The sequence below is a fragment of the Haliotis cracherodii genome, unplaced genomic scaffold (assembly GCF_022045235.1).
Source record: "Haliotis cracherodii isolate W230 unplaced genomic scaffold, xgHalCrac1.p SCAF_17, whole genome shotgun sequence".
Taxonomy (NCBI): Eukaryota; Metazoa; Mollusca; class Gastropoda; order Lepetellida; family Haliotidae; genus Haliotis; species Haliotis cracherodii.
The window spans coordinates 10,884,466-10,900,242 of NW_027266272.1; the positions used below are offsets into that span (position 1 = coordinate 10,884,466).

Genomic DNA, 15,777 nt, shown 5'->3' on the forward strand with positions numbered 1-15,777 from the left:
AGGTTACTAGGGTGAATGACCCTGTTAATGTGGACAGTACTGTTAATGTGGACAGTACTGTTTCGTAGGGAGGTTACTAGGGTGAATAAACCTGTTAATGTGGATGGTACTGTTTCCAGGGGAGGTTACTAGGGTGAATAACCCTGTTAATGTGGACGGTACTGTTTCCAGTGAAAGAAGGCCATAAGGTTAAGAATGAGCACACAACTTTATAACATATTCATGATCCCTAACTTTTGGGTTCCGTATACAATGAATCAGATAAGAATCCTTTAACCTTTTTCCTGTGTTTTTTGTGTTAATGATCAGCTTGAAGATGCTGGGAAGACTTGTGTACAGAGCCAGCCCTTGCTTCTCAATAGAGCTGTATGTTTGTTCAACATTTTTTTATTTGCATGGTTATGGCTCAGGTGAACTGCAGAGCTCCCGACGACTGGAATGAAAGGGTAAAAAGTGCAAATGTTTAAGTTTGAGATGTAAACAGTACCTTCATTTACTGTTCGGCAAACAATAGACCTGGCGGAAACGGATCGGCTAAGTTACTCGACTTCCAAGGTTATTTTGTCATCACTCAGTGTTCGAGTTCACCATCTTTGGAATGAAACTGAATGTGAAATCCAAGCTGATTACAGCGTAATCACGAGGTTTGGGTTACATTCTGAAATCTGAATTTTTTGTTTTGCTTTCTGTTTTTATATTTTTATGTCCAACATTTGGTTTCTCCAGTGTCCTTAAAACGTACTTGAGGCCAGTTAGCTTTGCTCCATGACAGGCGATTATGCGAATGAATATGGTATGCAAGGGTGTATTGCCACATGCTTTTCTGATACATGTATTTATTTAGGGCTGGTGGGGTAGCCTTGTTGTTAAAGTGTTTGCTCATCTGACCATGGGCCTGAGTTTGGTTTACCACATGGGTACTAGGTATGAAGTCCATTTCTGGAGTCCCCAACTGTGATACTGCTACAAACAGAGTAGAGCATCCTCATTCACTCACATCCACACTTCTGTTAAAGTCTGCAGCTTTTGGAAGTTATTTGGCAAATGAATTTTATTTTGTTCACAATTTATTGTGAATTGCATTTTCATTTTTGAGTTCACAAATTCAAGCATGAAAACATTCCGGAGTAAAGAAATTCATGTTTTCTATTCAGAAGATGACAGGGTAGATGAAAAACATCAACTTGCCAGAAAATAACCAGTCCTGCTTATCCGCCGAATCAGATTCCACAAGGTGTAAAAGGCAAAATAGCGGTGAAAATTATATGAATGGAAGCAAACAGTTTCTGTGTCACCCAAACAGCCGAGACAATTCATGACACCACCCTGGAATGGAATTGGTGTCAGAGAAAATGGATGGCATCATAAGCTGCCATGACAACTGAACTGCCTGGTTGGCAGAAGGCTGAAAAACATTGGAATGTTGTGCGAATGAATACCATGACAGTTAACTTTCTCATTATCTTTGAGTGTCATTTAGAGGTTGGCTGATGACAATTTAGTATGTATCATTATCCCCTCCAGCACACCGTGGGGATTCGGGGGCTAGAGTAGGTCCCCTTCATTCTATGCTGGTCGTTAACGGCGACGGAATGGATCAGATTGGACTCGGTGACTTGGTTTATCACGTGTCATCATACCCGGACGGCATTGATTGATGCTCATTATGTCAATAACTGGATTGTCTGGTCATGAATCGATTAGTTACAGGTCATCGTCATATCGCTGAAATAGGTGGAGTTGGTCGGCACTGAGCAACAAATGAACAACTTCCTTGTTAGAATTGTTCGATTTTGGTGTGGATTCCAACTTGTAGTGGGACGATACACCGATGCATCGGTGGATCGCAGATTTTTGCTTCTTGATACAAGTATAGATCACAATCACACAATAAGTAAAAAGTTTGTTTGTTTAACGGCGCACTCAGCAATATTTCAGCTATATGACGGCGGTCTGTAAATAATCGAGTCTTGACCACACAATTGGGATACGATGACCTGCGAATAAAAAGTATTGATTCTTACCTTAAATGTATTCTTCAGTAAATGTTACACAAAAACACTAATTACTAGTCAAAACGAGTAGTAAATAAAGTAATATTTTCATCCATTACGCCACACTTGACACTGCCAACTGTAAATTTTTGCCAGGTATTTGGCCATCCCGTCTATGAAGAAAGTGGCTTATGCACCATAAATAAGAGCACATGCAAGTATCGTGATACGTATCGTATTGTGAGCAAGGTATCGTGATACATATTGGATCGCACACTTGGTATATCATCCCAGCAAATTCTGTGATATACAAAACAAGCACTAGTGGCATTAACACGGTGATGACAATAACAAGGACACAGTTTAACTGGAGTAGTATACACACATAGTAAACTTGAGTGAGTGAGTTTGGTTTTACGCCGCTTTTAGCAATATTCCAGCAATATCACGGTGGGGGACATCAGAAATGGGCTTCACACACTGTACCCATGTCGGGAATCGAACCTGGGTCTTCGGCGTTGAGCGAACGCTTTAACCAATAGGCTACCCGACCACCCCCTAGTAAACTTGAAGGGAGGAAGCTGATTGACGAGTGAAGCAGGGACTGAAACGGGACGGAGTGGTTGGTCGGCTCCACTGATTGTGGTTACGAACATGATCCTGATCCTTGGTTTGTCAGCAGCATGCGTGTTTGTGTGCATGGGTGTGTGCATGTTTGTTGTTTAAAGCTGCACTCCGCAATATTCCAGCTACATGACGGTGACGGTGACCACTAATTTTAGTTAGTTGTAATCGTAGTTCGTAATAAGCATATATACAGCAAATGGTCAGGACAAAAAAGAGTCTGTTATATCTGTCACTTTGTTATAAGCATGTTCATTATGAACATAGTTTACTGTAATCAAGTCTGGACCAGACAATCCAGTGATTGGTATTGTGAACAACGATCCATGCCATCAGGGTACGATGACAAGCAGTCATCCAATCACAGAGTCGGACCACCCAATCCATTAAGTAGCCTCTTGTGACCAGCATAGTTCTATTACCCAGAATCCCACGGAACACACTTATGTATGAGATTCACGAAGTGTTAAAAGTCCATGGCCTTCCTCCCACTTCAATGAAGCTGACACACCTAGATAAAACACTGAAATAGTGTTCAGAGCTGTGTGAAACACAGAATATCTATTCACAAGATTGCACCATTCAGCAGACTCTGCATTGCGTTGTATTAAAGCCAGTATCAGGTGGTGGCTTCAGCTGGTGTTGTATGTGTAACATACCACCAAGAACACATATTACTTACGGTCTTTGACCTCCTAGTAAAACATCCTATTTCTGTACCCAAAGCAAACAAATGGTTGAAAAAAAAGTTCTGACATTTTTTTCTTAAGCTGTAGCCCTGACTGAGGACAAACAAACAAAACTATTATTCATGTTCAGGGCCAAGTTCATGTTATTTAGTTCAAGTGGATTAGAAGACACATTGCAGTCGAACAGTTTTGATTATATTTGGTCTTCTGTTTCACTTAACCCTTCCTGCTTGAGCCGCCAGAATCTTAAGTTACCTAACCGTTCATAAAACCATTTACAATATTTCAAACCTAAGGTCAAACAGACAGTGTAAAATGTTTTCTGTTTTACTTAGCCCTTCCTGCTTGAGCCGCCAGAACCTTGCGTTTCTTACCATTCATAAAACCATTTACAATATTTCAAACCAAAGGTCAAACAGACAGTGTAAAATGTTTTCTATTTTGGCACTTCCCCATCCAAGTTTCATGTAATAGACAAGCCGAACATTCAGGGTTTGCCCTGCTGTCAAGGAGTTGCCTAGAAAGCCTTGTTTTGCCACAAAGCCGTTTCTAAAAACAAACTTGTTGGTGTGTTGGATGGCGGAGTGCTAACAGAGCTGTCAAGTCAGAAGTAAATGATGCCACTCCATCATACACGGACCCAATTAGTAAGGCCAAAAAAGTATATGTGTGTTTCTAGTTGCTAGTTTATGCTTGTTTAGGACAAGCATGTTTGTTGTTTAATGCCACACTCAGCAATATTCCCGCTATATGACAGCAGTCTGTAAATAATGGTCTGGACCAGACAATCCAGTGATTGACATCATGAGTACCGATATACACAATTGGGATATGAAGACAGGCATCAACCAAGTCAGCAAGCCTGACCACCTGATGCTGTTAGTTGCCTTTTAGGACAAGCATGGATTGCTAAAGACTGATTCTAACCTGGATCTTCATGGGTTCTAGTTGATAAGAAAACGTACCACTTTATTGATCATAGGTATAACATCCTAAGCCTATGAAGATCAAGCAACTGACTCTTTTAATTAGTATCCAATCAAGCTAGTAACAACACCTTAATCCTTATTCCTTACAGTACATCTGGCTTCATCTAAATATATGTGTGCTATTTGTTATCAATTACCTATTGTTGAAACTCCCTCACTCTGTCTCGGGGCGGTCGGGTAGCCTAGTGGTTAAAGCGTTCGCTCATCACACCGAAGACCCGGGTTCGAATCCCAACATGGGTACAAGATGTGAAGCCCATTTCTGGTGTCCCCCGCCGTCATATTGCTGGAATATTTCTAAAAGCGGCGTAAAACCAAACTCACTCACTCACTCACTCACTCCAAGGCACAGGTCTGTTGTGAGTGAGTTGGGTTAAATGTTAACCTGCTGCTTATCACAACATATCGTATGTCCTATATCATATCATCATTTGGTGGGGTGATGGGTTAGCAATTTCTTTAATATAATATAAGCAACAAAACTGTTATTTTCCCACAACTTCAAAAAGATACTTAACTATTACTATGACACAAATATATGTATTACTGCTCAAATTGTCGCTCTTTGGTGTCTCAATCTGTTAAATGCATGTCTCAAGTCCTCAATGTTCAAAGCATATGCGGGGCGGTCGGGTAGCCTAGTGGTCAGACCGTTTGCTCGTCATGCCGAAGACCCTGGTTCGATTCCCCACATGGGTACAATGTGTTAAGCCCATTTCTGGTGTCCCCCGCCATCACATTGCTGGAATATTGCTAAAAGCGGCGTAAAACCATACTCACTCAACATTTGGTTGTACCCTACGCTATTTTTGGGATGGACCGAGAGAAGAAACACACGTTTTATTTTGGGCAAAGAAAAATATGTTTCACAAAGAGTGAAGCCCTGGTAATCTCGTCAAGTCTTTGACTGACTAAGAATGGTGGTGTAGGGTATATTTACTTTTTCATGCCATGGATCTTTATTTTAAAAACTCAGCCTGTTCTTTGTAATATATGGTATTTCTAAATACCCAACCCTTTTCATTGTGAAAAGAGACTTGAAGATCTGTGTTAAAATAGGTCTTGAGCAACCAATGCTTGACGTAAAAGGCGACTATGCTTGTTGTAAGAGGCGACTAACGGGATCGAGTGGTCAGGCTCGCTGACGTGGTTTATGCATGCCATCGTATCCTAATTGCATAGATTGATGCTCATGGTGTTAATCACTTGATTGTCTGGTCCAATTATTTACAGACCAGCGTCAAATACCTGGAATATTGAGGATAAACAAAGAAACAAACAAACATCATTGTAAATAATGTAGGAGGAAACTAAGTCAGTTGTTACCAACTGACATTGCCGGTGATTATACTGAATATCGGAGATATCTGGCCAAGTGGTGTATCAATGTTATCAAGTTCCCCCTTGCAGGGGTGATACATACCTGGATGTGATTGTTCTGACAGGACATAAGCAGTGGTTGCATTGCGGGCAGAGGTTTTACTTGGGTTGTCTTATCTACTTTCAACACTTGTGACTGGGCTACTTCTTCTCTGCTTAGGGTGAATCTCACAGAGCCTGAGACTACAATCCTCCAGTTATTTTAGAATCTGTAAATTGTGTGAGTGGCGGGTGCTAACAGTAGGGCAGGACATGCTTACCCTGTTCGCAAACAACTGGTGTCATCACTGATTTTCAGTGATCCATTCATATAATTTTCATACCTGTTTTGTCACTTATTACAGCATCTGGTACAGGAGCCTCCAGTTAGTGTTGCATCATTTCTTGTATGAAAATCTCCACTCATGGAAAACAATTTCGATTTAATTTTCATTCTGTAGTCTGAAGGGATTTAGAATCAATCTCAGCTGTCATAATGCTCTTGTCAGTCTGCATAGTCAAGCCAATGTAATAGCTCTCATTTAGTATTTGATAGCAGTTTACGTCTGGGATGCTCTCTGCATGATAAGGCCTCGTACAGACCAGTGGGGGGCACGGATGGCCCAGTCATGTAAAGCGCTGCGATTCGCTGTGCAGAGTTGTGTCCCTTGTGCATGCCAGAAACCTATGATTGTGGGTTCGAATCCCGTTTCGTCCCAGTTGTGTTTCTAGGTTTGTCAGCATCATACCCGGGGTCGTGGGTTTCACCGAAGTGGTAAACGTCTGAGACCTGCATCACTTCATGCTTTCCTCCCACATTAAGCTAATATAACTGGAATACTGTTTAAAGCGGCGTTAAACCCACCTCACTCACTCACTCACTCACTCACTACTGAACAGTGCCTTGTAGAGACAGAATGAGGGAGTTATTTAACACCGCTGTGAACAGTATTCCAGATATATCACCGCATGTCAACTTAATGTGGGCGGAAAGCCCGAAGTGATGCAGATCTTTGACGTTTAATGATAATAATAAAGTCTATTTCTTCAGCGCCATTTCCGTCTACGTAGTCGCTCATAGCGCCTCACATAGGGTCATAGACACATCTAAAGAGATAAGTCTTTAGTTTTGTCTTGAAAGTGTTTACCACTTGAACCCATGAACACAAGGCTGGTTCTGACAACCTAGAAACATAATCAGGGTGAACCGGGATTCCAACCCAGTCACTGAGCTTTCTGTTGTGCCCAAGCGACGGAATTGCAACGCCAAAGACGACTGGCCACCCGTGCTCCCTGTACAGCTTGTCTCCGCCCTTGTCTGTTTGCAGTAATCATGAAAGAATAAAAACTACTGAACATATTAATATCACATGCCCATGACATATCCAGAATACAATGTTGACTTTTAATTTGTCAGTCTTTACAGAGCTTCTGTAGCTTGTGTTTAGAAGGACCGGCTCTGTGGTCTAGTGATAAAATGTCTGCCAGGAGAGAGGAAGGTTGGGGTTCGATCCCTGGCTGCATCATACCCAAAGACGTTAAGAGATGATACTTGTTGTTACCCTGCCTGGTGCTTGGCATTACTAGGCTAAAACAAGGAGGGGTCGCCTCGGAGTCAGTGTACCGTGTCTGAGTGGCGTATATATGTTAAACTGGGGCATGGTATCTGAGGGGGCTAAACAAGGACAGGTCGGCTCGGAGTCAGTATACTGTGTCTGAGTGGCATATATATGTTAAACTGGGGCATCATATCTCTGGTCTAGCACTATAAAATCGGCATTAGTCCTGACTAGTACAAGCAGCCGCACACACTCATACACATAGCTATATAAGTGCAATAATCTTGAACACGACATTAAATTCCAACTCACCTCACCTTGTGTTTAGAAAAATGGTTTTGGTGATACAGAAATGTATATGTGATTGTTATTTTCAGGCTCGAAGTTCTTATGCAGTGCACTGGTGGCCCCAGTCAAGAATGAGCATGCGGACATCATCCTCTTCATCATCAACTATGAGGATATCACTGAGGCAGCAGCCAAAACAGAACTCAAAAACTTCAAAAATAATGGTAAGTTTACAATTCTCAAAAAGTTCTTGACCTCATTTTTTTGGTTTAGTTGTTAAGTGTAATTATGACAGATATTATATGTTTCTAGGTTTGTCAGCACCATACCCGTGCTCGGGGGTTTCACCAAAGTGGTAAACGTCTGAGACCTGCATCACTTCGGGCTTTCCTCCCACATTAAGCTGACACGCTGTGATATAACTGGAATACTGTTAAAAGTGGCGTTAAACCCAACTCATTCATTCAATGACAATGACAGATATTACTAATTTCCTAATTTTTTGGGTATTTCTGCCTTACCATTTAGATCACTTGAGAGATTTTGTCGCAGGTCTTCATGATATATATTTGAACACGTGGGGATGCCGGGTTAGAATAGATCTCAAGCAACCTATGCTGGTTGTAAGAGGAGACCCGCCGGGTTAGAATAGATCTCCAGCAACCTATGCTGGTTGTAAGAGGAGACCCGCCGGGTTTGAATAGATCTCCAGCAACCTATGCTGGTTGTAAGAGGAGACCCGATGGATCTGATGGTCTCTGTGACTGGGTCAATAACGTGTTATCGTACTCCGATGGCGTGGATCATTGCTCATAATATCAGTCTCTGGATTATCTGGTTCAGACTTGATTATTTACACGCTGCTGTCATGTAGCTGGAATATTGCTGGCTGGCATTAAACAACGAACAAACAACACTCAAGATTTTAGTTATACTGCTCGTCCTATTGATTCCTTAACCTTATGGGGTCGGTCGGGTAGCCTAGTGGTTAAAGCATTCGCTCGTCACGCCGAAGACCCAGGTTCGATTCCTGACATGGGTACAATGTGTGAAGCCCATTCTTGGTGTCCCCCGCCGTGATATTGCTGGAATATTGCTAGAAGCGGCGTAAAACCATATTCACTCACTCACTTAACCTTATGAGTTTGTTATGGTACTGTGGGACCAGTGCCAGTTTGTAAAGCTTATCCATGTTTGGAATGAAACCTGGTATGTACAACCACACTAACCACTAGACTACCAGGCACCATGCGTCCAGTGAGTTTGTAAGCTAGGACTGCTCAGTGTTAGGTGATAACCATCTTTGCCTTCTGGTATGCCTCTTATACCAGCTTAAACTCAGAGTAGACACAGAGACACTCAAAATAGATCCAGAAACAGAAGCTGTTTCTCAATGGATACATAGAAGCTAATCTACCGTGAGTTTTTTTGCACTGATGTGGTATATGTATACTATTCAAAAGAAGTAAAGGAACACCCAATTCCGGTGTTCTTTACCTTCTTTTGAGCAGCATACATCAGTGGCAGTATCTCGTGTGATGAGTTGGGGGCACACGGTCCTGTGCACAGAACACAGGTCACAAATCAGTTATAAATTTGGAAGTACACAATTTCATAATATATTAAGAATAATGCTGCAATAACTAATTTTCTTTGCAAGTCGTAGCATGAGCTCCTTGTTAGGACAGCTACTGTTATATGTACCACAAGATGTAACTTGGGGGAGTGTCAGCTTGAAGTGTTGTGTGTCACTGGTGAACACTTGCAGTGGCTGTTAAGGAGATTTTATGAATGCTTCAAAAAGTAACTGCTTGGTCAAAAATGTGTATATTTTACATGTGGCTCTAGTATCTGTGTGTCATTAAACTAGATAAGTGAAAGTCACTTTGTCAGGACCCAGTAAACTAGTAGCAGTGTTAAATTACACCATCAGATTACCATGACAACACTTCCTACTGACAGCAGATGATTACCATGGCAACATTCCATTCTAAAAGCTGATATTCATGAAAACAACAATTCTTGATCTCAAGTCTGTGTGGCCACTCTGGCCCTGTCTTAGTGTTTTTAAGTCAGGGGTCTGTTTGTTCCATGTGTTAAGAAAAAGAAAAAGATACACATTGTTTTCTTTCAATGCTGAATATATGGTACAACGTCACCAACACTGGGGTGATATGTGTTATATCACATACCAAGGCTGATATTGATATACACTGAATTGTAGCATGCGTTGATATAACTAATATAATGCTCAAAACATCACTGAAGATTTGTAATAGTTTTTATGTAAATTGTACATATATCTTGGTAAAGAAAATCATAGATATGAATAAATATGATAAGCCGTACATGACTGTCAAGTGAAGCCCTAAAAAGGAGGTGCACGGGTGTCCCAGTTGTCTACATCGTGCCTCAGGCATGGTCTGGGTTCAAATCACACATTCGCACTGATTATTGTTTGGTTTGTCAGCACTATACCCGTCCTGTTGGGTTTCACCAGAGTGGTAAACATTTCAAAGATCTGCATCACTTTGGACTTCTTTGTTGACAAGCTGTGATAGAACCTATCAGGCATAGAGAACTCATTCACAGTTATATGGACTGTCAAAAGTTAAATGACTCTGATAAGGGTTCGATTCCTGCTTCGCCCCAAATATGTTTGTAGGTCTGTCAGCACCATACCCATGCTCTTTGGTTTCACCAAAATGGTAAACATCTGAGACCTGCATCACTTCGGGTTTTCCTCCCATATTAAGCTCAAACGAAGTGATCTGACTGAAATACTGTTCAAAGCAGTTTTAAAGTAACTCACTCACTCAATATAATATATGGCATGAGTAGATGGAGAAGTACCGGTAGTTGGTTGGCCTAAAGGATAATGTGTTTGCTTATCATGCCACAAGACCAGATTTGATTCCAGACATGGTATTTTACTCTTGAAAAAAAGGATTTTTGCCATCTTTCCGTAAATTTTCACATTTCATCACATCTGGAAGTATATGTGTTGGAAACTTGGATCTCTGTTGGGATGACTCCCCCCCCCCCCCCAAAAAAAAAAAAAATAGTGGTGCACTATAAATTAGAAATAGGGGCACTCTTATTAGAATATTATTTTGGTGGAAAAAAAAAGAGAGTTGAAAGATAAATTTCCTGGTTTATGCTGACAGCCTGAAATGTTTATGTACGACAGATATATTTTTCCAGAATTTAATTGCCCATAATTAAGGGTGCATATAACGCACGAGTGTGTATTATACGTGAATAAATAAGTCTTCTATACATTGATCAATTGGAAGGGGTGCTAATTGGCATTGTTCCCCTAGCCAATAAATTAGCAAATATCGCCATGGCCGCTTATTACATCGAATACTGTATATATTTTCAGAGACTAAGCATTAGTCTAACAGTTAGGTTGTCAATGTTTTGCTTTATCTTGTGTGCCCATGTATTACATCTTATGGTTCCATTGTTGCAAATGGTCACCATGAGCTACAGAGCCATGTGGTTTGCTATTTTATGCTACCTGTTTGAAATCAGTTGGGATTTCATCATTAATCATGGGTCTGATAATGATGACTAATATATTGTCATTGTTACTTATTTACTTTTCAAGAAATCATGTGTACCTGTGTGTATCATGATGTTGATGTTTATCTTGACTTAAGTGTTTAGCTCACCAGGACCACCGGTCCAGGTGAGCTTTCAGCTAGCGCATTCCTCCTCACTAGGTTGACATCCTACTTCTCCTTTGAACCAACTGAATGGATGCTGCTGAAACGTTGCAAGGATGTCTGGCGCTGAATTCATTGCAATAATATGTAAATTTAAGAGAATTGGAAACCATGTATATGAACCTTCTTCCAGAAACCTCCAAGCTGAGGAAACACAAATATATGCATGATGTATGTCCACATAATGGGCCTAGGATTTGTTCATGGAGATGGGGGGTGGTCGGGTAGCCTCGTGGGTAAGCGTGCGCTCGTCACACCAAAGACACAGGTTCGATTCCCGACATGGGTACAACGTGTGGAGCCCATTTCTGGTGTCCCCCGCCGTGATATTGCTGGAATATTGCTAAAAGCGGCGTAAAACCATACTCACTCACTCATGAAGATGGACTTCATTTTTTTTAATCATTTCTAAAGTTAAACAAGGTTATGAATCTTCTCCTCAGAAACAACAAGGCCCAGGGAGCTGAAACTTTTTGATGGTATGTAATAGGACTGTACTAGGATTGGTATTTGCTTGATTTGTTGATTTTGGGAAAGGACTTCTTGTTTCATGTTTATGTTCTGTTAAAAAGGTGTATTGAAATTGCTAAAAATGTTTTAGCATTTTGTCTTCAGACACCACTAGACCCAGGCAGTGGAAACTGGTAGCACTGCAATGGGATTCATATTTGATTATTTAATACAGAATTTATTTGTTTTCTGGAATTGAAAAAGAAAATGAGATTTTCAACTAATTGTGAGAATATCCCCCACAGAAGTCACATACTCCACAGTGAGCAAAAATTACATAGTTAGAAAGTACAGAACTATTTGCAAGGTTTATTTAGGTGTAAACATCAACATTTCTTATTGTTAACATTGTTTTAAAGAAAATTAAAAATCTCAATCTCTGAAACTGCTGTACCAAGTTTTGTGGAACTTTACATTCAGATGTTTCTCTTGATAACATTTTCCCAAAATGTTCATTTAAATATAACATTGATGCCAAGCATCAAGCACCATAATTGAAAATTGAAAATTGAAAATTGAAAAGTAATTTTATGCACCTGCATGACAGCCACATAGCACATACACCACCTATTTTTAAAAATTAAACGTTTCTTGGCCATCAGCGTGTCACTTTAAGTCCTGCATGCCAGTAATTTTTATTTCCCATGTAAAAAATGTTTTAAGATTCAACGTGGAACATACCCTGTTATTAATAAAATGACATACTTGACAACTGACATTTTATCAAATTTAATTTTATTAAATTCAATGTGTTCCCAGTTGTGTATGTTGGTATTCTTGGTGGGAAAAAATATAAAAGTGTTCCTCTCTCATCCCATTTTGTTATGTATAATAATATGTTAAGATGTACTAGCTCCCTTTCCTCTCTCTCTCCCCTCCCCCCCCCCACTGTTGAGAAAAATATGGCCAAGAAACATTTTTTTGTTCAGCCTGTTTTGATGGCTGACAATTTCACAGCATATAATAGAATGTACCGACATGTAAAAAAGTTTTTTTGCAAGTAGTGACGAGTGTGTTTTTGTGTAAGTATTGATTTTTAATAGCATAAGCTTTTAAATATTTTATTTAATAAAATATTTAAAAAATGAATGATTAAAATGAAATAACACTTTTTGAAGCACTGATTATGGATCCCTGCATTATGATAGTGTAGATGAACCAATGAAACATCCCTACCTTAGTAGTACTTTGGTGTGTTTATTACAATCTGATAATATTCCAAGTATCCCACTACTATCTGTGGTATAATTATTGTATTTACCGGTATGGTCATGACAAGACACAGTTACAGCATTAATTGTTGCAGACCTTGAAATGTAAGTCGTACAAGATGACAAGAACAGTAATTAATATATGCAGAGTTGCATCCCTTAGTTTACAGGACCCACTGATGGGTTAGATATACATGTACCATATTTCCTCTATTAGAAGCACAGTGCCAACTCACTACCTTTCTGAATCCCAAATTCTAGTCATACAGAGGGTACATTTGCAGGAAATGGTCATTATTAAGGGAAGGGAGTAATCATTAAATGCCTTAGTTAATGTGATAGGGATCATTAATTTCACCAAATGATGAATAGTTTCTATTTTTTGGACAGAGCATTTGACCCGGAATAAATGAGAGGCCAGCGTGTATTGGAGGCCAGGCATCTAATGGAGGAAATATGGTATCCTAGTTATATCCCAGTTATGCTCATTGGTCTGTCTGCAGCCCTTCCCTTCTCGTGAGTGGTGGTAATTTGAAAAAATTCTTTTCGGAGCCTTTTTAAAGCAAACACACTCACTCACTCACTGTGGATATCCCTTGACTGAGATGATTCACGGAGATTTCCACTGATATTTCGTAAATTGATTATGTGAATTTTATTGTCATGAGAATAAGGGGCATGTGAACCGATCTATCTCAGTTGTATCCCCAGGGCGTAAGTCGGATCGACACCGGAGCCTACGATTGCGGCTGCCGTCGATACGGAGAGATATTCGCTCAAAAGCAAAAGCACTCGATCGCATTCCGGATCCGGAAAACCCCCCAATTCCAGAGGAGGCTGTTCCGCTTAACCAACTTGGCTGCTCTGACACAGACGTCCACCAAGCCATGACTCCCGATCGGCTGTCAGTACTGGCCGAGCATGAAACGGACGAATGGCGGGAAGACAAGACAAGTCTCTCAAGCCACCTCAGGGAGGAGGGAGACGAAGGGGATGAGAATTTACGAGACAAAAAAAGTTTAGATTCTGGTGAGTGCAGTTCATGTTTAAATTTTATAATAACCATAAATGTTTCTGACATGAATACAAGTTATGCCATTCCAGGTGTCGTGGACAGGCGGCCATCTTGTGGGCTTTGATTTGTCTGATGCTCTATGTGCTAATTTTGAGAGGACCAGTTATGAAAAGTATTTTGTTTCAGGATGTAAGAGTGGCGAAGAAACAATATGTTAAAGAAATCCAAACCTTTAAATAACCAGGCCCCACTTACACCAAACGATGTCTATGTCTATGTATAAGTATCCGAGGTAAGATCATTGTAGAGCTAAGATGGCTTTGTGCAACGTTATATGATGGTTTGGATTTTATTAACAATTTGTTACTTCACCATTATATAATGATAGTTGAGAGGATCAGAATTGTTGGCCAAACACCAGAGAAGAAACACAGATATGTTACTCCTTTTCTTATTGTGGAAGTTTGATTCTGATTTGATCGTATTTGCTCCTCCGACACATTGTGAACCTGTGTGTAACAAGGACCAGTGACACCTTGAATGGCATAGCCTTGTCTAAGTGACTGATGGCTCTAAGGACACTTTTCTTGCACAGCGGAAACACTCAAGCACAGCGCACTGTGTTACTGTTTGTTAATATCAACTCTTCTCAAATCTTAACCATTCAAGCAATATGTGTTTGTGTTGATTAATCGTATGTTGTAACACGCTTATAACGTCTTTCAGGAATCTGAGGATGCTCAAAAGAAATTTAGCGTTGTTGTCAGCCATGTTTACAATTTCACATATGCATGGCGGTTTATGGATCTGCGTCTGGCAGGGAAATAGGATGTGGATGGAACAAGGGATGTACAATGGGTTGGAAAATGTTTCAGTTTTGGGAATAGTAAGTGTGATGGGTTTGATGCCGTTTTGAACATTATTTCAGTTACAACACGGCAGGTCGGATCAATAGTGGAGGAAAGCCCAAAGTGATGATGTGTGCCATTTGAAGAAACCCATAAACATGGGTATGGTGCTGTCAAAACAAGGGTGATAATGATGGCTAATCTGGGATTCGAACCCACAATCGTAGGTTCCTGGCAAGATGCAGGAATAGTTATATCAAGCTTGAAATTCTCCAAGTGGCCTATTACGTCTGAACTCGGACGGAACGTTTTCATTTATTGTGAGAATTTTGGTAAAGTTATGTTTAATTGTTTTATTAAGAGGTAGATCCTCACTTCTGAGCTAACATTCCTTTAGACTGACTCCCAGCCGAAGCTTTTCTGTACAGATGATACGATTTGATTATTCAAGACAATTGTCATCTTCAGATGATCAGGGATACTGTCCAGGTCACTGACCCCTGAAAATTAATATAAAAACACTTAACTACTTTTTTTAAGGCCCATAGATTTGCTCACTTGACCTATTAAGATTAAGTGTTAAGATCAATTTGGAGCTCTGAGTGAAGATTATGTACTTTGAAATTAAGCCTCAACCCTACGAGTTTTATGTGACTCTTTAAGAATATACAATGCCACTTGTCAGGGGGGTACTCAAAGTACGTGATCTAGACTACCAGTTGTCGGACTTTCATTTTTTGTGGAAGGCTCGGTGGCTGAGTGGGTTAGATTGCTGACTTAGTGTTCTGGCGATTAGGTGCCTCACCCTGGCAGGTGTGGGTTCGAATCCCGGACGGGACTCAACCCAAAAAAGTACTAGAATCTGTACTTTACTAAGAAAGTGTTATCCCAAATATAACATTAGTGACTCTTTAAGGCCGGTGATAATGACATGTATATATTGTTTACCACATGAGTATT

At 40.3% G+C, this 15,777-nt stretch overlaps 1 protein-coding gene across 6 annotated transcripts in view; it reads left to right on the forward strand.

The window, feature by feature from the left end:
* LOC139464887 (voltage-gated inwardly rectifying potassium channel KCNH6-like) overlaps positions 1–15,777 on the forward strand; it is a 228,704-nt gene that overhangs the window by 127,235 nt on the left and 85,692 nt on the right. For 5 of the 6 annotated variants that reach the window (XM_071246458.1, XM_071246459.1, XM_071246460.1 and 2 more), the window contains exons 3-5: positions 7,592–7,726; positions 11,677–11,712; positions 13,654–13,983. In XM_071246458.1, the coding sequence (XP_071102559.1) occupies positions 7,592–7,726; positions 11,677–11,712; positions 13,654–13,983 (501 nt within the window). The remainder of the gene's footprint in view (positions 1–7,591; positions 7,727–11,676; positions 11,713–13,653; positions 13,984–15,777) is intronic. The other variant, XM_071246463.1, reaches the window with a different exon arrangement.